Consider the following 25333-nt stretch of genomic DNA (forward strand, 5'->3'; position numbering starts at 1 on the left):
GTCATTATTTCTGCTGTTATTAGCTGCTGTTCTTCTGTAAAAAAAAGAACCTCTTCTCAACCCCAGGGGATGAACTATACAATGCCTCCTGAAAAGACAAGGCGAATGTGCAGTTCATTTCTTTCTTTCTCCCATAATTTATTTTATTTTTGTTGTTGTTGAGAATATACACAGTAGAACATACGACAATTCAACAGTTTCTACACGTACCATTTAGTGACATTGATTACATCCTTCAAGTTGTGCAACCATTCTCACCCTCTTGTGAGTTGTCCCCCTTCCATTGACTTAAACTCACTGCCCCTGAAACCTTGAGAAAAGAGAAGAGGGTAGGGTACACCAACAACCCCTCACTTGGAGGGTTGAATGTTTCCTATCTAATCAGCTTTTTTCCTTTTAATGACCACTTTTCAACATGAATAAAAAAGTTTTTGTTTTCTCTTTTATCAGAGCCCAACATTTGGTTTTCTTTTCTCCCCTCCTGCCTCCCCCGCTTCTTACTCTTCGTCTGGCCTCTCTCCCTCCCTCCCTTCCTCCCACCTTTCTTCTTTTAATAAACAAGGGGGACGGCTCCGTTAGCATCCTGGGTTGAATGTATTTTCCTGATTTAAAAGAGTCTTTGATAACTTCCAACCCCTGATTGGACTGTTCCATGTCTCTGAAAGTACTTTTTTCTGTCCACGTGTCTGCATCTGCTGGATTGGGGAAGACTTGGGTGTGACTGAGTCCTCGTGATGCTGCTTCCCTGGACATCCAGGTGGCCCCTCCCTAGCCCCTCTGGCTGCTGTGGGGCTGGGGGCCTCCTGCTGTGCTCCCTGCAGTGGAGAAATAGCTGATGTGCAACGTGGACTAGCCAGGGAGAAGTGGGGCTGTTGTAGGGGCTTGGAGGTCAGCTGATGGTGAAAACCTGAGAGGAGGAGAGAGAAACAGCCCAGAGACAGGGAGCATCCCATGGGCAGTGAGGGGAGCCTGAGTGATCCTCCCCCTTCTCTTGTCTGAGCTTCGATTTCCTCATCTGCAGAGTGGGGGGGGGCGCCCGTGACACCTGGCACATGGGATTACTGTGAGGGACAGGCACCTCAGTGCTCGCTGAAGAGACCGCGCATACGTGGGAGGTGGTGTTGGTTCTTCCCACCTGACCTACCTCCCAACAGAAGTCTAGGAGGAGAAGAAAAGGAGCAGGCCATGGCAGGTGCAGGTGGGCCACCCCTGACGCTGTCCGCTCTCCTCACAGGTGTGAATGACAGAGGTGGTGCCATCCAGCGCCCTCAGCGAGGTCAGCCTTCGCCTCCTGTGCCACGATGACATAGACACTGTGAAGCACCTCTGTAGCGACTGGTTCCCCATCGAGTAAGTGAGGCCTGCAGTCACAGGGTGGGGGAGAACCCACGGAAGAGGCTCTGATCCCAGGGCTGTGGTGTCAGACTGCAAAGGCACGGGTGGCCCCGAGTCCCTTCACTTGTCAGGAAGCACAGGCCCTGCTCACTGGCCACTATGGGACTCTCTCCACCACATCATGTTCTTTTAAAGAAGAGTTCCCTGAGAGGCTTTGCTAGGAAACTTTAGTTACAAAGATGTTTAGTGCAGTGCTGTCTACAATTTGGAAAATGCAGAAGCAACCTAAGTATCTTAACAGTAAGACTACGTGCATTAGCGTGTGAGGCAGGACCATCCAGCCAGGGGAGAACACCTATGGAAGAGGGGTCTTTGTTGACAAGAAGTATTTCTTACGAGATACTAAATTTTAAAAAGATTACGGAACAGTATGTACAGTGACCCTGTTTTTATTTAAAATCACGCCCGTAGATTAGAGTTTGCGAGGCTATATACCATGTAACGGTGTTTTCAGTAGTTTGGGGCAGGGAGGTCATTCAAAACCTGAACTCATTGCTGTCGAGTTGATTCCAACTCACAGCGACCCTATAGGACAGAGTAGAACTGCCCCATAGAGTTTCCAGGGAACACCTGGTAGATTCGAACTGCTGACCCTTTGGTTAGCAGCTGTAGCACTTAACCACTATGCCACCAGGATTTCCAGGAGGTCATTAGTGTCTGTAATTTTCTGTATCTCTGCACTTTCCTATAATACACACAACTTTGGCAGTGAGAAAAATAGAAGTAAACTTCAAAAATATCAGTACGATCATGCTGGTTCTGAATCCTAACCTCGAGTTTGCTGTTGAAACTGCTGCTGGCAGGAACACTGGGACAGGGAGGTTCTTGTATGTCGCTGATCGAAGTGGGAGTTGTTATAGCCTTTTGAGAAGGTTAGAGTGAAAAAGTCAATGAATTCTTCAGCTCAGCAATTTCACTCCTGAAAATTAATCCAGAAGAAAAAACACCAGTAAGTACATAAGTAAAACCCTGCTGAGACCCATGGGGGACCGAGTGGTACCAAACTGGTCGTGGGCCTCGGTGCGGCCATCCTGCCCCCCCATCCTTGCTGCTCTCATGGGCATGAGGCCTCTACTTCCAGAGAAGATGGAGGAGTCAGCTGTGACATCAGCCACCCCTTCTCGGCTTCAGGGCCACCCAGCTGCACCCCTCTCCATGACCGGTGACTATCTCCTGGGGACAAAAGACAAGAACCGTGATAGAGGACTAGGGCAGGTTGGACGATGCTCGGACCCTGGAGGACAGCCTTGTGGAGGGTGGTCAGTAGCCTCTGCATAGCAGAGCAAAGAACCTCTGTGCTGTGTCGCTGCGAGGGTATGACACCCTTCTCCAGAAAGGCATCCAGGACAAACCTGTCAGGTCTATTCCAGTTTTAAGACAAAACGTGCTTATAAAATCCCAAGTTCCTCTGCCCTTCTGACTGTGTGGGTCTCTGTCTGGCTGTGGCTGAATTGTACTTTTTAACAACTGTGTCCTTGGTATTCACACTAAATGTTCTCTTCCTGGTGTCCCTCTGAGGATCTTGGCCCGGGTCTTGGTGACTAGCACCTGCAGCCCTGGCCATGCATTTCCCTCGAGGGTTTGTCCTCATGTCTGTCCAGAAATTTCCTTAAACCCAGATGCCACTCAGCTGTGAACCTGGCACTCCCCCAACTGCCTCTCCCTGTCTTCAGCATCACCTCCCACACAGAAGAGTACATACTGTATGATTCTGCTTATGGGGAATTCAGAAATAAGCAGCACTGTTCTGTGGGTCGGAAGTCAGGAGAGTGATACCTTGGGGGAAGGCAGTGAGTGGAGGGGGACAATAGGGTTTTCTGGGACCCTGGTAAAGTTTTGTTTCTTCACCTGGGTTCTGGTCACATTGGTGTGTTCTCTTTGTGATAATTAGTCAAGGTGGTATTCATGATTTATGCACTTTTTGCAGGTGTATTATACTTTAAGGGAATGTAAAAAAAATACAGTGGATGATTTTGAAAAGGTCTGAACATTTTTCAGTAAATGTGTGTAAATGTTTCCGTTGTAAAAAAAAAAAAAAAAACCTTACAGGATTCATGTCGAAAGACTTCCAGGGTCCGTGGGTGGCCAAAGGCCCTAAAACCTTAATTCATCCAACCGAGAAACAAGCTGCCTTGCTGCCCTAGAGGACTCTCTGGGCACTGCCCTCGCAGGGCCAATGTCATTGGAGGTTTTTTTCCTCTTGTGTCTTGTGTCTTGTAAAATCATCTTTCCCATCAGAAATTCCCAGCCCTACCTGGGCAAGGAGTCCCTGGGTGGCACAACTGGTTAAGCGCCCAGCTGCTAACCAAAACAGTCATTGGTTCGAACCCACCAGTTACTCTGTAAGAGAAAAGACCGAGCGATCTGCTTACGTAAAAATTACAGCCTAGGAATCCTTACGCAGCAGTTCTACTTTGTCATTTAGGGTCGCCATGAGTGGGAATCAGCTTGACAGCACACAATAACAACATCTGGGCAGGGAGTCCTTGTGTGGTGCAAACAATTAAGTACTCAGCTGCTAACGCAAAAGTTAGAAGTTAAGTCCACCAAGAAGTACCTCAGAAAGAAAGGACTGGCGATCTACTTCCAAAAGATCAGCCATTGAAAACTCCATTGAGAGCACAGTTCTGCTCTGGCACACATAGAGTCGCCATGAGTTGGAGTCAACTCCGCAGCAGCTGGTTTGGTTTTGTTTTTATCTGAACAGAGGTTAGATATGACAGCTTTGAGAAGACAGCCATGCCAGCTGGGTAGAGACTGAGTAATGGGCAGATTCCTTACCCACCTCACCACGGTGGACGGAGGCAACCTGGAGCTTCTAATGGACGAAGCACCGACTTTAGTTGGACTTGACCTTGGCAGGGTTCACCTGAGTGTGTTCTCCTTGTCAGGTACCCAGACTCATGGTATCATGACATCACATCCAACAAGAAGTTCTTTTCCCTCGCTGCAACTTACAGAGGTGCCATCGTGGGAATGATAGTAGCTGAGATAAAAAGTAGGACCAAGATACATAAAGAGGTAAGTCTGTACTGGACCTGTTGTGCTGGGGGAACCCCTGAATCTATTGCCCTGAGATATCTCTAAACCTAGAACCAAAACTATCCCATGAAGTCATCTTTAAACCGTAGTTTAGCTTAGCTAGTAAAGAATGTTCACCTTGAGCAACATGCTCTTCCAAAGAATTACGTATATGAGATCAAATTGATAATAGTAACTCTAAACCCCTGAGAAGGTCAGGGAATGGAGTCTAAGTTAATGATAGTAAGACAATATGGGTAGAGATGGCGAGAATGGTGACACAATACGAAGAATGTAACCAGTGTCACTTAACTGTATGTGTAGAAAATGTTGAATGGGTGTATGTTTTAGTGTGTGTATTTTCACCAAAAAAAGAGATAAGTCTGTGTGGCGATGAGTTGGAGGTCACTGTCACCGGACAGGCCAAGGGAAGCTTGTAATAGAATCGCCCTTTGTCTTAGGAGCCTTCAGAATACAAGCTGGAATATGAGATTCACCCCCAGTTGGTTTCTTACAGGGTAGTTTTGTCCATCCTAGCTTCCTCCTGAGCTGCTTTCCTACTATTTTTTCAATGCTAAGATATAGACAAAAAAAAAAGAGAAAAGAAACATTGGCATTTTCCGGAAGTATCCATATCCTTTTCCTCTTTCCGGTTGCATGGAATAAACAAGGATCCCGCCTGCCCTCTAACCCTCTCCTCCTTCTCCGTGACTTGCTGCTCCCCAATCCCCTCCTGGTAGTTCTTTTGAGTACCCCGAGACAGTAGCTGTGATGGCAGCTCTCCATGCTCCTTTGGAGTGTGTTTTGTTTTCTACTCCTCAGGGATCTCAGGGGAGCGAAGCTTCACACCCCAGGCACCTACTCCCTTGGGCCTCATGGAGAGGCTCATTGGATTCTATGCCAGACAGAGCAGGGCCAATTAAAAGATGTCACCGGGGAGCGAGGCGCCCGCCTCATCTTCCTGACCCTTCCCAGTGGCTTTCAATAGCAAGAGTTATAGAGGCACTATGGTCCCTGAGACTGGTGGGCAAGGCAGAAGTGTTGGGCCATGAGAGTAGACACAGGGCTGGGCTGGCATGTAGAGTGGAGGTCAGAAAGGCAGTCTCCAGATGTCCTTGTCAAGGGGTGGGGGTCGGGGGTGGGGGGGACACCGTATACACTGCAGGCCCTTCTAGTTCCCATGAGCTGGAAGAACATAAGGACCTCATAGCGGTTAGATTCATGACTCCTAGCCCAAAACTCTGTCTCTGGAACTAAGAGACTTGGGTGATGTGGGCAGGTAGACGGTGGTGGTCAGGCCCTCTAAATATCTCTACTTCCCTCCAAGACCACCTGGGGGTAGCAGGTGATTCCTGAACAAAACACTTCAAAGCTTACTGTTTGTCCATCTACCTTGCCCCTTGGAGCATTAGCTCGCACCTGCTAAGTACCCACTCATTCTAATTGTTTTCTTTGTACCTGTACTTTTCATGCTTTACCCCATTCTGGCATCAAAATGACCTTCCTGTCCCCATCTGTTCTACCACCATCTCCCAGAGCAGCTACTTTTCTGTGTGTATTTGGATTTTAGCAGTTTTTCACCCAAATAGCCAAAATGCTGTTATTTCCATGGAGAGGTGGGTGTGACTCTCTGCTCTCCTCTTTATTCTGTCCCCTTCCCTCCTGCTGTCCCTCCAGGCACATGGCCAGGGGAGTTGCATCCTGCTCCTTGTAGCATAGATCTAAAAAGAGACCATGGACCGCTGGTGTCAACCTGACTTCCTTCTTTAACTTTTTCTTTAGGACGGAGATATTTTAGCCTCCAACTTCTCTGTTGACACCCAAGTTGCGTACATCCTAAGTCTGGGAGTAGTAAAAGAATTCCGGAAGCACGGCATAGGTAAGGGACAACCGAAGTTGGAGCATCTGACCGCCCCCGTCCAATTGTCCTCCCCCCGATAATCTGAGCTCATCTGGATCTCTCTGGTCAGCTCCTTCATTCTCATCCCACCATCTTGGGTCATACCTTTACCGTCCCCCACCCCCGCAAATCTCCCAACCCCGGTTGGCCTGCAGCCTACCCTCTTTCCACGAGCCATCATGTCTTTCTGCAGTAGCTTGGTTCCCAGATCTAACATGATGAGATTAATAACATCCCAGCCCTCACCACTTCTACCACCCAACACACAGTTCACATTAGCTCTCAAGGGTATTCTTGACTAAGAGTCAAAACCGCTGTTTAAACAGTAACAGCCATCACTCTAGACTGCCTGAGGAGTACCCAGCGCTATGCTGCAGGCATATCATCAGTTCCCATTCCATTTGGGCCATGTGGCCAGTGAGCCGTGGACTCTAAATTCTCACCCCAGGCCTGGCCCGTCCATGTTTCCTGGGTTCAAATTCACCCTTTTTATTGTCTGAAAGCTCAGTCAGGTCTCCACAGTGGTTCTACCCCATGGGAGGGGTTTTAGGGACTCTGACGGCAGGTGGTTCTGGAAGGTTGGCTTTGGATACGGCGGGCAGAGAGCTGTCCAGGAGATTTCTGCAAAGGTCACTTCTTTCTCCTCATCGTCCTCCTCCTTCTCTATTTCTACCCACCCTGCTGAGCGTCGCCTTCACATCTTCTCTCCCAGGTTCCCTTTTACTTGAAAGTTTGAAGGATCACATATCAACCACCGCCCAGGACCACTGCAAAGCCATCTACCTGCATGTCCTCACCACCAACAACACGGCCATCAGCTTCTACGAGAATAGAGACTTTAAGCAGCACCACTATCTTCCCTATTACTACTCTATCCGGGGGGTCCTCAAAGACGGCTTCACCTACGTCCTCTACATCAATGGCGGCCACCCTCCGTGGACAATCCTATATCCTTTACCTTGGAGGGCAAAGGGGCTGTGGCTTCCCAGACACGGGGGTGGGGCCCTCAGTGGTGAAGCCAGTGGGCTTGTTGGAGCTCTGGTTTCCTTCAGGTGACTCGCAGGCGGCCACAATTGCGAGGTGCGGTGTGTTGACCTGTGTCTCCCAAACCAGGTGGTGTTTTGGTTAAACACATCACAAGTGATGTGGTAGCACATATTGGAAAAGTGAGCACTTTCTGGTACTCATTGCTCCTCCATCCATTCACTCACTCAACAACTGTTCATTGAGAGCCAGCTATTCTAGGTGCTGGGGATACCAGCGTGAAGAAAACAGACAAAACTCCCTGCCCCCATGAAGCTTCCACGTGAGTAGGGAGGAGATAGACGTGTGGGATGAAAAAAGCCTTTTTACGTTTTTGAACATTTGAGTTCAAACAGGGGTCTCTTTCTCTGCGGGGATGCATGACCCAAAAATGTGTTCCTTGTCCTGTGGCCTCCGCTTGAACTCTGGCACTTGGCAGGGAGGAGGGAGGTCAGGAGACTCCTCCCCCTCCCTTTTTTTTTTTGATTGTAAAAATATAAGACAGTAGTTGCCAGCCCAACATTTGTCAGTTGTACACTTAGCATTAATCATGTTGTGCAACCATCACCCTTGATGCCAAATCCTCCGTGAGAGATTTCTTAGTCGTCAAAAAGTGTGGCCCAGAAACGCTGCATGTGTGTGTGTGAGAGAGAGAATTGTGTATGCGTGTGTGTGTGTGTGTGTGTCATCAAAGGAAGGAGTCTAGGCTTTATTCATTTCATAGGGAAATGAACAGGAAAGAAAAGGGTGGCCCCACACCCCACGGGCCTCCTAGCTTATGTGGAGATGGCCCCTGGGGATGTCCAAGAGATCAGCATCCTTGTCAGGGAACGGGTGCCTCTGCTGTCATGCTGTCCTGAGGTTTGAGATTGTGGGGGAGAATGGGGACCCTTGCCCTTTGACCAGGTGCCTGTGGCCTCACCGCCCTTTATCATTTGTCCACAGCAGAGGCGCTCATCCAGTGAGCCTCCGGTACTCACTGCAGAGGCTTAGCTGGCACTCTGCCCTGTGGGAGCCCCTTGTGCTGTCTGTGCTATCCTGGGGGTCACCATGTGCACCCCGTGGGGGCAGGTGAGGGCTGGTCAGAGTCTTCCTTAACGGAGCCCACGGACTACATCCAGCACCTGGGCTCCGCGCTAGCCAGCCTGAGCCCTTGCTCTATCCCACAGAGGCTCTACCGCCAGGCCCACAGCCTGCTCTGCAGCTTCCTGCCTTGGTCCAGCATCTCTGCCAAGGGTGGCATTGAGTACAGCCGAACCATGTGAGGCCAGCCAGGCTGCCTCCACTGGCCCCCGCCCCTCAGCACCTGCTGAGCCTGCCTTCCTATTCCTCTGACCCCTGAGGTTCTCTGGGAAGGAGCCGGCAGCTATCTGCTGAACCCATTGGCCTGCCCCAGCTGTAGGCCCGGTGCTACGCAGGCTCAGGAGCAGCACTGGGCATGGCCAGACCACATGGCCTCTGACAGGTATGCCAGAGCAGGTGGTGGGGAAGGAGTGGACTTGAGTGAGATGATAATCAGAACAACCAAACCAGGTTCCAGTGAGTCCATTCTGATTCATGACAACCCGGTGTGTGTCAGAGTAGAACTGTACTCCATAGGGTTTTCAATAGCTGATTACATCAACAGATTTCTCATGGGTACACAGTTGAGCTCCTAACAGGAATCATAGGAGTTTCGGAGTACATCTCCTTGTTCACACAGTCACAGCCTGGAGAGGCTCGGTGGTGTGGACTATGGCAAGCTGAGCCGGGACCCCGAGTTTGGGAGCAGCGCCTTGATTTAGGTTGGGATCGAGGGGAACCTGGTAGTCAGTGGGGAAGGGCTTGAGCTTCAGAGGCACCCTTGGCTCCTGCCAGGCTGAGTCGCTGTGAGGCCCAGCTGCAGGCCCCTGTGCTAGACGCAGCAGGGCAGGGCATTTCCGAATGGCCTTCACCCTCTCCCCTGTTCTCTCCCATAGGCTCCTCCTGCTGCTGAAACCTCTGCCTCCACCTGGTGCCCTGCCCCGCCTTCCACACACATTCCCACCCCTCCTAGCACCCCTTCAGGCCGGCTGGGACATGGCTGCCTTCACTGAGGTCTATCTATCCCACCGCCCACCCTGGGAGCAGGAGGCCAGGAAGGGGTCACACTCTTCACGCCCCTCGCCTGACCTCTTCCACTTTCCTGCTTGTCAGCTCCCTCCGCCAAAGCCAGAATGAACTTGCTTCTGGGAGGGAGGAACACAAGTGTTATGGACAGACATGACCCTACAGATGGGAAAAATGGCTCAGAACAATGGGGTGGCAGGGTGAAGGGGATGCCGGACCCTTGTCTAGAGCCAGCCTTCCAGAGCTAGACTTCAGGAGCCTGGGGCGGGGACAGCCTTGCTCCCCATGAGGGGCTTGCCACTTGGGGGCAGCGCACCAAGCTCTGGGCCAGGCTTTCTAGCTTAAGGAGCCAGGGTTGCAGGTTGCTTCCCTGCTTCTCAGCGGGACATGGATTCCTCCAGCCACCCCTGCTGCTTCACAGTGTCAACAGAAAGATCAGAGTTGCTCGACGGATCCCGGAGACTCAGTTCACTGAACTGCCACTGAGAGCCTGGCTGAGGACATGCCTTCAAGGTCTCCCTGGCTAGACATGTGACTGGCTGGGGAGTGGGGCCTGACCTGGAGGCGGGGCCAATCGTCACATCCTATGATTCCTTGAAGGTCCCAGGGCAGTGGTGGGCCAGCCAGCCGCCAGTGGAGCTGGCTCCATGCCCACAGTGAGCTCGTGGCATGCAGCCTGCATCCTTCATGTGCTTCTGCGTTTTCTCCACACTGCATGCCCCAAAAGCCCCTGGCTGCCTCCCCAGCGTCCAGAGCAGCCGGGGTAGGGGCAGAGTCCCTTCCAGAGTGTCCTTAGTAGCACAAGCCACCATCATGGGGGCCCTAGGGGAAAGAAGGGCCAACTGAGCAGATGTGGCCTCGTGATTTGAACCCCTCACTCTTTCAGAACCCCCCAGCCCAGGGGCTCAGGGTGCTGGGCCTGCCTTTGCTGTCTGCCCCTCGCCCACACAGCTGCTGCCATGCTGACTGTTCCCAACCTCTGTGCTGATGTCACCTGGGCACTGAGGCTCAGCTGTGTCCTCTCTAATCTGAATCAACGGTGATCCTGTGATTTTTTATGTCTGCCCCATGGGGCGAAGGAAGAGGAAAGGTTCTGCCTTGGATGTTATCACCGAGATCAGACGTCCTGCCCTCTACCTGCCCCCTAATCACTGCAGTGTCCAGCTGGTGTTGAAGGGAGTGTAGTGTTTTGTCATATCACAAATAAATAGACTTTAATTGGTCACATCCTGTCTTTTCAATGCCCAGCTTGCTGCACTTTGGACCCTGCCCTTTCTGACCCGGTCCACATTGCCAGGGCCTGGAGCTGCCTGTCCATTGTGCAGTCCCCAGGACTACCTCCAGTCAAGCGAGCCAGTGGCTCTGAGCTTCACACACATCCTGTTGTGTGCCGTCAGGCTGATTTCAACTCAACAGTGGCCCTATAGGATAGAGTAGAAGTGCCCCATAGGATTTCCAAGGTTGCAGTCTTTACAGAAACACATGGTCAGGTCTTTCTACTGCAGAGCAGCTGGTGGGTTCAAACTGCTGACCTGTCGGTTAGGAGCCAAGCACTATAACCATTGTGTACCAGGGCTCCAGCGTCCTAGCTCTGAGGTGGAAAGGAAGATTGGGGTGTTGTTTTAAACATCCAAAAGGCCCCGAATCTGCTTGTTCTGGCCAGCTCCCTGGCCCACCCTCACCATCTAGCTGAACCCAGTCCAGTGGGCTGATCTTCAGCCCCCCACCCCACCCTGCCTCTGGGGGTGCCGCCCTGGTCTAGGGAAGGCCCTGCAAGTGACTCAACCACATACCCTGGAGTCTGGGGAGGGATACCAGGCCAGGACACCCCATATTGGGAGCCCAGGGGGAGCACCAGCTTGTCCAGTACCTGGCTGGGCCTAGCACAGGGCCAGGTGATTCCACCAGCCTTTCTGAAACTTCTGACCATCCTGAGGGGAGGGGTTTGTTCTCCCCATTAGACAGACGAGGAAAATAGGCTGGGGCAGTTACCCAAGAGCCCCGCGTCTCATCAGTGGTGGGCCGGGGATTCTGACCCAAGTCTGGACGTGTGTCCCCACTCTGTTCTTGCACTTCCAACCTCAGCCAACTGCCCCCCAGGGACTGGGTACCCTCCCCCAATCCCTCCCTGGGGAGGATGTCTTAGGCTTTTGCATATCTAGGCCTGAGTGAGTCACCACACAGCGAGAGGCCCTGATGGGGTCCAGGGAGGTCATGGAGTTGGCTGGGACCTGCCAGGAGGCACCTGTAGCCAGTGGGTCTGCCAGAGCCTCAGGCCCCCACCCAGGGTGAGCTTTGCCGGGTGAGCCCTTGCAGGGACCTGTGACCCCCTAGGAGAGTCCCTGTGCTGCTGAGTCACATGACTGGTTATCAGGCCACGGGGTGACTCTTGGGGCCCGGGGCAATTGCGTGACCAAATGTCAGCTTGCTGGGTGGGGCTTGGGCTGAGCCAGGCCCCGGGGACAGCCATGGCCCTGTCTGGCATGACCAAGAACAAGCCAGTGCATCCCAGCCCTGTGCTTGGGGGAGAACAAGGGTGTGAGGCGCTGGCAGGGGGGTCCAGGGCCAAGTGGGACTCAGAGCCACCCCCACAGGATTGAGGACAGAGCCTGCCCTGAAGGGAGCCAGCTCTCCAACCCATGCTGGGACCTGTGCTGGGATGAGGGTGGGGAATGTTTGCGACCCCAAGCGCCTGCAGGTCTCCCGTGGTGGGGGGGAGGGCTGAAGAACTGTTTAACAGTCCATTCCAGGGCCCTTTGTACTCTGACACTGGCTCCCCAAGGACTGAGACACCCTGTTGCCCAGTGCAAGCCTGCTGGAGGTTCAGGGACTCAAGAGGGCAGAGGGAGTGTTCCAGGGTGGTGGATGGGCCTTGGCAGAGTGTCTGCCTGTTCAAGGCTGAGGGGGACTCTTCATCTGTGTCAGTTGCTTCCTTCAGCATGCTGTGCCTGTGGCTTTTGTGCTTCTCAGGCTGTCAGGAAAGCCTGTGAGGTCTTGAGGAAGAACTGTTGAGAGGCCAGCTTTCTTTGGGGTGACATGTCTGTCTCGCAGGGGAAAGGCTCTGGGCAGTGGTTATCTGTGGATGTGTGACAGACCACCCCAAGCTTCACTTAGGCCATAAGCAACAACCTTTTTTTTTTATCTGCTGACAACTCTGCAATTGGGGCAGGGGTTGGTGGGGACTAGAGGACAAATTCTAAGATAGTCCTAACGTGGGTGCTAGCCATGGCTGTGGCCTCTCTGGGGCAGGGTTGCTTTCCCACATTCTGGTGATCTCAGGACAGTCCAACTCTTTCTGTCACCACTCACTCCCCCCAGGGCACATGTTGGAAGATTCCAGTCTTCTCAAGGCCCAGAACTGGCACCAGGTCACTTCAGCCACATTCGGTTGGTAAAAGCAAGACCCAGAGCCAGTCCCCATGCAAGGGGAAGGGGCTACCCATGGGCTAGAATCCAGGGACACCTTGTTCATTCCAGGCACCAAAGTGGCTGCCAACCCAAGATGTGGACCCTGGTCCTCTCTGAGCTTCAGGTCTTCAAGAGTGAGAGGATTTGGCCCCTACAGTCTCCAAGGACCAATCAGCTTAAACCCACACTGATGTCTTCTGCATGGCCTGGCATCTGGTGGGATGTCACTTCTGCCGTGCTCTTGGGCAGCAGTCCCCACCACACAGTCCTCGGCTGGTGGCTGGAGCACGTGTCCCTTTTCTGTTTCCTGGACAGCCTCCTTCACGTCTGTCTTGAGTAGTGGTCTTTCAGGTCCAGCTGGGTGTGTCTTGGGAGGAAAAGAGGGTTGCCTTTGTGCCACCCCATGTGACTGATCTGGTGGACCAACTGGGCAGCCCCTTCCACTACACACACACCTGCCCCAGGCCCAGCTGTTCTTGGTAGAGTGTGTAAACACATGCACTCTCATCACTCCTGGGGGCTGCTCTCTGGCTGCTACAAGCTCAGCTCCCGTCACCCAGGGCTGTACCCAAGGACTGAAGTCCCCAGGATCAGCTGTCCCACTGTGAAATGTCCAAGGATGAACTAGGGTACAAGGGAAAGGAGGGGCCTAAGGGAGTGTCCCCTGCTGCTGGAACCCAGCTGTCCTGTGTCCAGAGGTGTCCTCAACACCATCACATGTGGTCTTGGCCCTAACATGACCCAGGCTACTGGAGCAGAAGGTCAGCCAGATGGCCAAGGGTCACTGTGGCTAGTCTGGGTCTTCCATTCTTTTCTGGCTTCACAGGGACCTCCTTAGGCTGAGGCCCAGTGTATAAGGCATTGATCTCACCCCAGACAATTTCCTTCCAGGAGACACTGAGCAATATCTGGAGACATCTTTAGTTGTCATGCCTGGGGAAAGGGGTGCTACTGGCATCTGGTGGGTGGAAGCCAGGGATGCTACTCAACATCCTGCAATGCACAGGACAGACCCCCACAGCAGAGAATGACCTGACCCTAATGTCAACAGCGCTGAAGCTGAAACACTCTGGAACACTGGGAGCCCAGGCCCTTGTGCCTGGAGTCAGCTCACCTGGGGAGAAGGGCTGTGCAGGTCCTACCTAGGGACAGGGGAGCATGGGTCCCCAGAGAGCAGCGAACTTACCCAAGCCCACGGTGAGGGGCATTGTGGGGGCCAAGGCAGGACGTCTGCCCAGGTTTGGAAACTACTTTCCTCCCTAAAACCGGCCCCTTTGTTCTCTCGGCCACTCTGCCAGGACTGCCATGCCCTGAGCTTGGGGCTGCTGAGACCCTGCCCATCCATTAGAGCCAAGCTTGGAAGTGCCTCCTCCAGGAAGTCTTCCCTGAGTCCCTCTTCTGTGATGCTCCACCAGCATCCAGGTGCCCCTCTGCCCTGGATGTGACTCCCAGCTTTGTCCCTGTGCCAACAGTCAAGGGCAGGGAATGCTGTGGACCCTTTCCCAGATTGGACACTGAACCTGGCTCTCAGAAAGCAGGGGCCAGTGGGCTGTTTGTCTAACTGAATTGACCTGGTAACAGAGGGACGAGGAGGTGTAGGCCGCGGCTTTTATTGAGACTTAGACCTGTGACTCCCCGACCACTAGGAGGCCCGATTCTCCAAGCGGCCTGACCTCCCGGGTACCAGTGGCTGACGTGAGTTTGAGCAGCCTGCAAGGGCAGGCCCGTGCTTCTGTTTTGCCGCAGGACCTCCTCCTCCCTCCTCCCTCACTCTCCTGAGGCCGCCCAGGCTCTGGGGCTGGGCTGTCTGGGGTGCAGGAGGGTTTCTGGTGGGGGCTCCACCTCGCCATGCTTGCCCCTCCTGTCCTGGAGTTGGGAGAACCAGCCCTGCACTCGGGATCCCTACGGCCTCTCCAGGACCCTAGAGCGGGTTCTCTTGCACAAGGGACATGGGGACTCCTCAAAGGCCCCCCGGGACCTCTTTGGCCTGAGCCCTAAGCCCTCAGGGGGACCAGGCTGGGAGGGGACACCCTTGGCCGGGTCCATGCTGGAGCTGGAGGCTGTGGAAAGGGAAGAGAGGGAGGAGTCACTCACAGTGACCTGTGAGGCTGCCAGTCCACCCTGGACCCCTCGGACTCGAAGGGGAGGGAACTGGGTCTTCTTCCTTAAAGGGAATCCACTGGGGCGGGAGGAGGAAGCAGATGGTGCAAGCTGGAAGGGCCCTCATCTAACCAGAGTCCCTCATTTTACAAATGGGGAAACTGAGGCCTGGCCAGGGAAGAGTCCAAGGTCCCTCTGGGACCAGAGCTGGACAGAGCCCAGGACTCTGATTGCAGACCACCCCCTTTGCCTTCACACTCTTGCGCCAAATGAAGCTCAAGGCCCTGCCCAGCCCTGGGCTTCCCCCACTGAGACCCCCTGGGCCATGGGCTTGGGGACATCAGTGGTCTAAACCTAGGGCGGGGCACAGGGAGGGTGACAGATTCATGGGGCTCTGGCCCTCTGGGGCATGATGTCTCCTTGGGGTATCCAGTCTACTGTCCTTTCCTAGTCACCATCACATGCCCAAGAGGCTTGGGGGTGGAGAAGGATTCATCCTGAGCCCCTACCCAGCCCTCCTCCTCCCCTAGCCCCTCCCCTGCCCCCAGCTCCACCCCTAGCTCCGCCTCCACACGGCTCACCTGTGTTTCCCAGGCTGTCCCTGGGCAGCCGGGCTTCCAGAAGGGCTAGGCAGTGCCTATTACCTCGACCCAGAGTCCTCTGTGGCCAGTCTTGGGGCCAGGTCATGCCCTCAGGCCGTGGGAGGCAGCCCCCGGCCAGGAGCCGACCCAGCCAGTGGCTCTCACACTGGCCAGCGGGCTGCATGTGGGCTGGCAGGTAGAGCGCCAGGCCCCGGAGGTGGCGCAGCCGGAAGTTCTTGGGCTTGCTCCCCTGGGCACTGAGGCACTGCTGCTGCTGGGCCCCCAGCCCTCCCTCGTAGATGTTGGGGGGTGTGTCGGGGTGGCTGGGACGTCCTCGGGCCCAACTCACTGCATCTGTGGAAGATGGAGTGAGAGGGTGGTGGCTAGCTGACCAGCAGCTGCAAGGGAGGACAGACACAGGCCTCTAAGGCCAGCTTGTGATGGGCACTGTCTCCAGCCTGCCTGCTGAGCCTCGGCTTACTGGTCTGTTAAATGGCCTCAGTCTCCTGCCATCTCCCCTGCCACATCCTCTTTCTCACACACACATACACCCTCTCTCTCAAACACACATACTACCTCACACACACACACACATCCTCTCTTTCTCACACATACACACACATACACCCTCTCTCTCTCACATATATACCCTCTCTCACACACACACACACACACCCTCTCACACACACACATGCTCTCTCAAACACACACCCTCTAACACATACATACCCTCTCACACACACACACCCTCTCACACATACATACCCTCTCTCACACACACACACACCCTCTCACACACACACCCTCTCACACACGCCCTCTCTCACACACACACACCCTGTCTCACACACACACAGTCTCTCTCTCACACACACCCTCTCACACACACACCCTCTTTCTCCCCCCACCACACAGCCTCACCCTCACATACGCCCTCTCTCTGATACACACCCTCTCTCATAGACACATTCTTTCACATACACACACTCACACACACTTTCTCTCACACACACACCCTCTCTCACACATACACCCTCTCACACACACGCCTTCTCTCTGTCTACCACACACCCTCACACACACCCTCTCACACATACACACACATCTTCACCCTCACACACACACCCTAGCACACACTCTCTCTCACACACACTCTTACACACATATACATCCTCTCTCTCACACGCACACTCTCACACACACACACACACACACACACACACACACCTCTCTTTCACATGTTGCTCCTCTTCCTTCTTCCAAGCTACAATGAGGTCTAAGGTCTAAGAAAGTTAAGACCTTGGTCCCAAGACCCTTTTCAGGACTCCAAGCTCTTTCTGCCACTCCTTTTCTCCCCCTACCCCAGAAACAGTATTTTGGTCCCAGTATAGAACTTGCATAGCGGGTCCAGAAGGAAGTGGCCATCCCAAGGTCACACCGCTTGGACCATGGCCATTCACCTCTCCCAAGCATGCATGTCCCTCAGGCTAGCCTGGTGGCTTTGGGCCTAGGTTAGGACAGGAGAACATCTCTCGGCCTCCCTCTCCTCCCTGCAGCCCGGCACCTTCTCTTATGCGCAGCTCAGAGAACGCACAGACCAAGGCTTCCATGGAGGGCCAGCGTGGTGGGGGAGGAGCTGCCACCCTCCTGTGCAGCAGGACCTTGTTCTCCCTGCCTAGGGGGTGGGTCTGCAGGTCTCTGTGGCAACCACCCCTTATGACATCAAAGGGAAGACTCCCAGCCTTCCTGGACCCCTTGTTTGGAGGAGGAGGATGCTCAGGGCAGGCAGCATCAAGGTGGGAGGGAGGCAAGGGAAGGGGTCCGACCCCTCGAGGAGTCCCTGATCACTCTAGCTTGGGACAGGCCACACAAAACAGACTTAGCTCTGGCAGGCTGGAGAGTCACTCACTGGGGTGACCGCTGGAACCTCAGTTTCCTCATTTGTGGGCAGAAAATGGAGTTTAAGGGTGCAGACCTGGTGAAACCTGGGTCAGTGCTTTGAGCATGCTGAGTAGGTGGTTCTGGGTGACTGGGCACCTCATGTATGTTTTCTAACTGTCCATTACCCTGTAAGTGAAATACGGGGAGGGGGGGTTCCCTGGGTGGAACAAACAGTTAAGCATTCAGCCACTAGTTGAAAGGTTGGTGATTTGAACCCAGCCAAAGGTGTTTCAAAACATAGGCCTGGTGATCTGCTTCTGAAAGGTCACAGCCTTGAAAATCCTATGGAGCAGTTCTACTCCGCACACATGGAGTTGCCATGAGTCAGGGTCAACTTGGTGGCAACTAACAATAACAACAACAAAATACGAGGTGTTGTGTGGATTGGATGACACAATGCCCAAGAATTATCTAGCTTGGAATCTGGCACATCTACAATGATGAGGATGATTCTGACTCACCCGAACCAAATTGGCAAAGGTCTGGCCCCTCCAGCTGTGGTGAAAAGAGCTCTGGCAGAGGGTGGGTAGCCTGGGGCCCCCAGACGTGCCTATGCCCAGGCACAGCAGCTGAGGCACCACCAGAAGGGTGACAGCAGCACCTAGAGGCATGCCAGGAAAAAACGCTCTAGGACAAGGAAGATGCCGAAGATGGGTCTCTCTTAAAGCAAAACCCAAATGCCGAAATAATTTAGAGAAACTGAAAACCAAGGGGAAAACTCATACGTTGCTGGTGGGGATGTAAAATAGTGCAGCCAATTTGGAAAATGGTCTGGCAATTGCTCAAAAAGTTAAATATAGAGTTACTATAAAAATCCAAACCAAACCCATTGCTGCTGAGTTGATTCCAACTCATAGCGATGCTATAGGATAGAGTAGAACTGCCCCATAGGGTTTCCAAGGAGCAGCTAGTAGATTTGAACTGCAGACCTCTTGGTTAGCACCCAGTGCTGCAGCGTTACTATATGACCCAGCAATTCCCCTCCTAGGTATATATACCCAAGAGAAAAGCATAAGTCCACACAAAAACTTGTACACAAATGTTCAGAGCAGCATTACTCACGACAACCCCAAACTGGAACAACCCAGATGTTCAGCTGATGAATAGAGACGTAAAATGTGGTATATCCACACAATGATATAGTTCTCAGCCATAAAAAGGAGTGAAGCACTGTTGTATATATGCTACAACATGGATAAGCCTTGAAACCATTATGCTGAGTGAAACAAGCCAGACACAAAAGCCCACATATTGTATGATTCCAATAAATGAAATGTCCATGAAACGTCCAGATTAGTGAAATCAATAGAGAACAGAAAGCAGATTAGTAGTTACCAGGGTCTGGAGGGAAGGAGGAATGGGGAGAGAATCTGGAGCCTATTCTCTCTCCGGGCACTGGGTGGGTGGGTATTCTCTCTCCAGTTCAAACCCCTGCTAAGAGTTTGCATTTACACCCCAGATATACTGAATCAGAATCTACATTTTAACAAGATTCCCCAGGTGATTCTTTTGTATAAGTTTCTGGGCACTTGTTAGAAATGCACATTCTTAGCAGTGGTTTGAACCGGAACAAACTGGTTGGAAGCCCTGGAAGTGACTACTAATAAGGACAGGGTTTCTTTCTAGGTAAATGAAAATGTTTTGGAATTAGATAGTGGTGGTTTCATACTTTGTGAATATACTAAAAGCCACTGGATTGTATACTTTAAAAGGGTGAATTTTATGACATATAAATTGTATCTCAATAGAAAATAAGTTAAAAAAACAACACTCGGAGACCTACATCTAATATCATACTTAACGGTGAAAGATTATGCTTTCCCTCTAAAATCAGGATCAAGACAATAACGTTCGCTCTCAGCACTTCTATTCAACATTGTGCTGGAGTTCTATGAGTTTGGACAAATGCCTACTGTCACATATACACCATCTCACCCAAGATATAGGATAGTTTTGTCACTTCAATAATGCGCCCCTCCTGGCTGAGAGAAGGGGAGAGACAGAAAGACAAGGGGGGGGGGGGGTTGCCATGACAACAGTCTTCTTAAACCTGCGAGGCCCTGGAACGATTTCTGGCCTGTGGTGACATGGAGCAGGCTGCATATGCACAGGACCAGGGCCCGCCGGTTTCTCAACGCTGTGTTGCTCTTCCTGGGCGGGGGGTCCACCACTGGCAGCCTTGCCGGTCACGGATGTGGGGCGAACCCTTTTCTTCAGGCTTCATGAGATTGTAGTACATTCTTTCTTTTTTTTTTTTTTTTAATAATTTTTACTGTGCTTTAAGTGAAAGTTTACAAATCAAGTCAGTCTCTCACCCAAAAACTTATATACCTTGCTACATACTCCCAATTGCTCTCCGCCTCATGAGACAGCCCACTCTCTCTTTTCCTGTCCATTTCGCCAGCTTCTAACCCCCTCTATCCTCTCATCTCCCCTCCAGGCAGCAGATGCCAACATAGTCTCAAGTGTCCACCTGATCCAAGAAGCTCACTCCTCACCAGCATCCCTCTCCAACCCATTGTCCAGTCCAATCCATGTCTGAAGACTTGGCTTCAGGAATGGTTCCTGTCCTGGGCCAACAGAAGGTCTGGGGGCCGTGACCACCAGGGTCCTTCCAGTCTCAGTCAAACCATTAAGTCTGGTCTTTTTATGAGAATTTGGGGTCTGCATCCCACTGCTGTCCTGCTCCCTCAGGGGTTCTCTGTTGTGTTCCCTGTCAGGGCAGTCATCAGTTGTAGCCGGGCACCATCTAGTTCTTCTGGTCTCAGGATGATGTAGTCTCTGGTTCATGTGGCCCTTCCTGTCTCATGGGCTCGTAATCACCTTGTGTCCTTGGTGTTCTTCATTCTCTTTTGCTCCAGATGGGTTGAGACCAATCGATGCTTCTTAGATGGCTGCTTGCTAGCATTTAAGACCCCATATGCCACTCTTCAAAGGGGGATGCAGAATGTTTTCTTAATAGATTTTATTATGCCAATTAACTTAGATGTCCCCTGAAATCATGGTCCCCAAACCTCTGCCCCTGCTACACTGGCCTTCAAAGCATTCAGTTTATTCAGGAAACTTCTTTGCTTTTGGTTTAGTCCAGTTGTGCTGACCTCACCTGTATTGCATGTTGTCTTTCCCTTCACCTGAAGTGGTTCTTATCTACCATCTAATTAATGAATACCCCTCTCCCATCTTCACCCTCCCTCCTCTCGTAACCACAAAAAAATGTTTTCTCCTGCGGAGAGATCGGAACTCTTATACACTGCTGGTGGGAATGTAAAATGGTACAACCACTTTGGAAATCTATCTGGCGTTATCTTAAACAGTTAGAAATAGAACTACCATACAACCCAGAAATCCCACTCCTCGGAATATACCCTAGAGAAACAAGAGCCTTCACACAAACAGATATATGCACACCCATGTTTATTGCAGCTCTGTTTACAATAGCAAAAAGCTGGAAGCAACCAAGGTGTCCATCAACGGATGAATGATTAAATAAATTATGGTATATTCACACAATGGAATACTACGCATCGATAAAGAACAGTGACGAATCTGTGAAACATTTCATAACATGGAGGAACCTGGAAGGCATTATGCTGAGCGAAATTAGTCAGAGGCAAAAGGACAAATACTGTATAAGACCACTATTATAAGATCTTGAGAAATAGTAAAAACTGAGAAGAACACATACTTTTGTGGTTACGGGGGGGCGGGGGGAGGGAGGGAGGGAGAGGGTTTTTTATTGATTAATTAGGAGATAAGAACTGCTTTAGGTGAAGGGAAGGACAACACTCAATACATGGAAGGTCAGCTCAACTGGACTGGACCAAAAGCAAAGAAGTTTCTGGGATAAAATGAATGCTTCAAAGGTCAGCGGAGCAAGGGCGGAGGTTTGGGGACCATGGTTTAAGGGGACTTCTAAGTCAATTGGCAAAATAATTCTATTATGAAAACATTCTGCATCCCACTTTGAAATGTGGCGTCTGGGGTCTTAAATGCTAACAAGCGGCCATCTAAGATGCATCAATTGGTCTCAACCCACCTGGATCAAAGGAGAATGAAGAACACCAAGGTCACACAACAACTAAGAGCCCAAGAGACAGAAAGGGCCACATGAACCAGAGACCTACATCATCCTGAGACCAGAAGAACTAGTTGGTGCCCGGCTACAATCGATGACTGCCCTGACAGGGACCAGAACAGAGAACCCCTGAGGGAGCAGGAGATCAGTGGGATGCAGACCCCAAATTCTCATAAAAAGATCATACTTAATGGTCTGACTGAGACTAGAGGAATCCCGGCGGCCATGGTCCCCAAACCTTCTGTTGGCACAGGACGGGAACCATCCCCGAAGACAATTCATCAGACATGAAAGGGACTGGACAGTGGGTGGGAGAGAGATGCTGATGAAGAGTGAGCTAATAATATCAGGTGGACACTTGAGACTGTGTTGGCATCTCCTGTCTGGAGGGGGGATGGGAGGATAGAGAGAGTGGGAAGCTGGCAAAATTGTCACAAAAGGAGAGACTGGAAGGGCTGACTCATTAGGGGGAGAGCGAGTGGGAGTACGGAGTAAGATGTACGTAAACTTATATGTGACAGACTGACTTGAATTGTAAACGTTCACTTGAAGCTCAATAAAAGTTAATAAAAAAAAAAGAATGTTTTCTTCTCAGTTTAAACTATTTCTCAAGTTCTTATAATAGTGGCCTTATACAGTATTTGTCCTTTTGCAACTGACTAATTTCACTCAGCATAATGCTTTCCAGATTCCTCCATGTTATGAAATGTTTCATGGATTCATCATTGTTCTTTATCGATGTGCCGTATTCCATTGTGTGAATATACCATAATTTATCCATCCATCCGTTGATGGGCACCTTGGTTGCTTCCATCTTTTTGCTATTGTAAACAGTGCTGCAGTCAACATAGGTGTGCATTTATCTGTTCGTGTAGAGGCTCTTATTTCTCTAGGGTATATTGCAAGGAGTGGGATTGCTGGATCGTATGGTAGTTCTATCTCTAGCTGTTTAAGGAAGTGCCAAATCGATTTCCAAAGTGGTTGTATCATTTGACATTTCTACCAGCAGTGTATAAGTGTTGCAATCTCTCCACAGCCTCACCAACATTTATTATTCTGTGTTTTCTGGATTAATGCCAGCCTTGTTGGAGTGAGAAGAAATCTCATTGTAATTTTGATCTGCATTTCTCTTATGGCTTGCAGTACATTCTTTACAGTGTAAAACGCCTAGCACAGTGCCAGGCACAACCTCAGTGAGTGCCAAATGAGGCCCTCAGCCTTTTGGAGGTTTACCTGCCGGGTGTCCCTTCTGCGCGTGCGCACGTGGCCCAGCCTCTTTGCATGCCGCTTCTTTTTGGCCCCAGCCGCGCGCTGTCCGTTGGTTGTTATGGAGACCGGCGAGCTCTCGGCTTGTGAGTGCTGAGGGGTTGGCTAGCGGCAGCGGTGACCCGGAGCTGCTGGGGACCAGAGCGCCATGTCTTTCCGCGATCTCCGCAGTAAGGCTACCTCTTGTGCCGTGCGGCCCTTGAGCGCCTCAGAGCTCCGGCCTGACCTGCCGGGTCCACTGCCTGAGTCCCTATCCGTACCCCGCGCTGCCGAGCGCCCCTCGGGTCTGGGACGCCGGTAGTACCTCCGGTCCACCCCCGGCTCTGCCAGCACCCCCCTCTCGGGCTTCCGTGCCTTGGGTACTGTTCCTGGCCCCCTGCCGCAACCCAGGCGGAGTGCACCAGCCCTCCCCAATATAGAACTTTCTGCGATGGTGGAAAGTTCTGTATCTGCCAGTGACCACATGCGGCTATCGAACACTTGAAATGTGACTACGGCGGCTGGGAAACTAAATTTTTAACTTTATCTAATTTTAATTTACATAGGTATGTGTAGGTAGTCTCAGAGTTAGTGAAGAAACTGTTTTTGGGCTGTGTAAGCTTAGAGAAACGCATGTTAAAACCGAGCAGAAGGGTGGATAATAGTAATAATCACAGCTAACTTTTTTTTTTTTTGAGTTTTTAAGATCTGCCAAGTACTGTTCTACATATTTCATATAACCTCTTCAACAACTCTGTGCGTACTATATCTAGAGATGAGGCAGGGGGCACAGAAAGGCCAATTAACCTTTTTTTTTAGTGATGCAGGTGTCAAGAGGTGGCGCTGGAATTTGAATTCAGTTAGTCTGACTCCACAGCCTGCATCCTTTCTGAAACAGCTGCTGAGGAGAAGGGAAGAGGGGTCCTGGGCATGAGGGTAGGAAAAGAAGGGAACTGGAGCACTTTGCTAAGAGGGCAGGGAAATGGAGGAATGGGGATAAGAGTATTAGTTACTACTACTTTGAGGAATGGAGTCCCTAGGTGATGCAAAATGGTTAAGTGCTCACCTGCTAAAGGAAAGGTTGGTGATTTGAACCCATCCCACAGGCGCCTTGGAATAAAGGCTTCGCAGTCTACTTCTGAAAGATCACAGCCACTGAAAACCCTAGAGTTCAACTCTGTTCTACAATACACGGGGTCACCATGAATTGGAATTGACTCCACGGCAACTGGTTTGGTTTTGTTTGGTACTTTGGGGGGTATCTGTTCCACACCAGGTGTATTACATTCAATATCTTATTTTAGATCTCATTTTAAAGGTAAGATGGCAGTGGTGTTAGTTGCCATCGAGTTGGTTCTGACTTAACGGGAACCCCAAGTGTGTCCGAGTAAAACTGTGTTCAGTAAGGTTTTCAAGTCTGAGCTTTCAGAAGTAGACTGCCAGGCTTGTCTTCTGAGGTGCCTCTGAGTAGGTTCAAGCTGCCAGCCTTTAGGCAAGTAGTCAAGTGCTTAGCCATTTGGGCTGCCCAGTGACGGGTACTTGGATGAAATACTTTGAGGCACAGAGATGTAAAGTAAATTGCCTTAGGTTACCCAGCCAGAACTGGGTGGAACTAATGATTAAAACATCTAACTGTGACTCAAAATCTGTTGCCTTTTATGCACTATTGTTTTATGAACCTGAAGCAGTTTAGCCCACTGGTCCCACCTGCATAGGTGTAACATGTGATTACCACTGTGGTGTGACCTGAGAGACCTCTTTAAGGCCCATTTTCTCCCTACTTGATGGTGCATGAAAATTCTCCATCAGAGAGTATTCCTTTCCGTTTTGAATTGCTCTTTTTCCTACAAGATAGGAAAAGGCATCACATTTTGTTGATGCAGCTACTAGCACCTTGGTGTGAATTATGCCCTATGGGATTTGAGGGTACTTGGTGACTGTACATTGTGCAAGATAGGTGCACAAGACAGGCTTCTCCTCCATCAAAGTTTAGGGAGGGCCAGTACTCCACTACGGAATGTAAAAGAGAAAAATAAGGTATTAAAGAGAGAAATTAAATTCATAGCCAATCCTTGAACCTCATTTTAATACCTTACACCACTTCTCCCATTGAACTTAAATAAATGTTTTGGAGGTAGCATATTAGGTATTTTATATCTTATCTCCTTTTTTCTTTCCCTCCTCGTGAGTTGATAAATAGTTCCTAAAAATACTAATAGGTGGGGATTAAGAAGGAAAGTAAAGTAAATTTGTCAATGAGTAAGAAGTTGCTGTTTGAGGAGGAGCTGACTGAATTGTCTTTTGCCTTGGACAGATTTCACAGAGATGATGAGAGCCTTAGGATATCCTCGGCATATTTCTATGGAGAACTTCCGCACGCCCAACTTTGGACTTGTATCTGAAGTGCTTCTCTGGCTTGTGAAAAGGTTAGAACTGCACTTAATTAAGGTCTGAGGATGAATACTAGACTTTATTTATTAGCTACCTAGCAATAGTGTACTGTTGTGAAGCAAAAGGAAGAGTTCAGTAAAATTTGGGTTTAACAGATTCTGTTGT

General features: G+C 51.0%; 3 protein-coding genes across 13 annotated transcripts in view; 2 read left to right on the plus strand and 1 right to left on the minus strand.

Moving 5' to 3' along the window:
- NAA60 (N-alpha-acetyltransferase 60, NatF catalytic subunit) overlaps window positions 1-10652 on the plus strand; it is a 49497-nt gene extending 38845 nt beyond the window's left edge. For 3 of the 8 annotated variants that reach the window (XR_007519596.1, XR_007519598.1, XR_007519597.1), the window contains 6 exons: window positions 1235-1350; window positions 4287-4416; window positions 6199-6295; window positions 7029-7263; window positions 8448-8804; window positions 9298-10652. Coding sequence is in view for 1 of the 8 variants with exons in the window: in XM_049903540.1 (XP_049759497.1) it covers window positions 1241-1350; window positions 4287-4416; window positions 6199-6295; window positions 7029-7263; window positions 8448-8604 (729 nt within the window). In the remaining 7 variants the exon portion in view is untranslated. Of the gene's footprint in view, window positions 1-1234; window positions 1351-4286; window positions 4417-6198; window positions 6296-7028 lie in introns of all 8 variants that reach the window. The other 5 variants (XR_007519599.1, XR_007519601.1, XR_007519600.1 and 2 more) reach the window with 5 other exon arrangements.
- A 4085-nt stretch (window positions 10653-14737) lies between these two features.
- On the minus strand, window positions 14738-17126 carry C12H16orf90 (chromosome 12 C16orf90 homolog). 2 transcript variants are annotated; one of them, XM_049903543.1, is made up of 3 exons: window positions 17111-17126; window positions 15517-15870; window positions 14738-14895 (listed from the first exon to the last, which is right to left on the minus strand). In XM_049903543.1, the coding sequence occupies exons 1-3, from the start codon at window positions 17124-17126 to the stop codon at window positions 14738-14740; spliced, it is 528 nt and encodes a 175-aa protein (XP_049759500.1). The 2 variants fall into 2 exon arrangements, with proteins under 2 accessions (XP_049759500.1, XP_049759498.1); XM_049903541.1 differs by having other exon boundaries at window positions 17081-17126.
- A 5693-nt stretch (window positions 17127-22819) lies between these two features.
- CLUAP1 (clusterin associated protein 1) overlaps window positions 22820-25333 on the plus strand; it is a 32563-nt gene continuing 30049 nt past the window's right edge. The window contains exons 1-3 of one of the 3 annotated variants that reach the window (XM_049903529.1): window positions 22820-22968; window positions 23597-23713; window positions 25092-25203. In XM_049903529.1, the coding sequence (XP_049759486.1) occupies window positions 25103-25203 (101 nt within the window). In that variant the 5' untranslated portion in view covers window positions 22820-22968; window positions 23597-23713; window positions 25092-25102. Of the gene's footprint in view, window positions 23344-23596; window positions 23714-25091; window positions 25204-25333 lie in introns of all 3 variants that reach the window. The other 2 variants (XM_049903528.1, XM_049903527.1) reach the window with 2 other exon arrangements.

This window comes from Elephas maximus, chromosome 12 (genome assembly GCF_024166365.1).
Source record: "Elephas maximus indicus isolate mEleMax1 chromosome 12, mEleMax1 primary haplotype, whole genome shotgun sequence".
Taxonomy (NCBI): Eukaryota; Metazoa; Chordata; class Mammalia; order Proboscidea; family Elephantidae; genus Elephas; species Elephas maximus.

Coding starts and splice junctions, on each gene's coding strand:
- C12H16orf90 (XM_049903541.1), bottom strand. CDS start 17,126: ATGGAAGCCTTGGTCTGTGCGTTCTCTGAGCTGCGCATAAGAGAAG. Junction 15,871..17,080: donor TGAGCTGCGCATAAGAGAAG/GTGCCGGGCTGC, acceptor CATCTTCCACAG/ATGCAGTGAGTTGGGCCCGA. Junction 14,896..15,516: donor GGACAGCCTGGGAAACACAG/GTGAGCCGTGTG, acceptor CCCTTTCCACAG/CCTCCAGCTCCAGCATGGAC.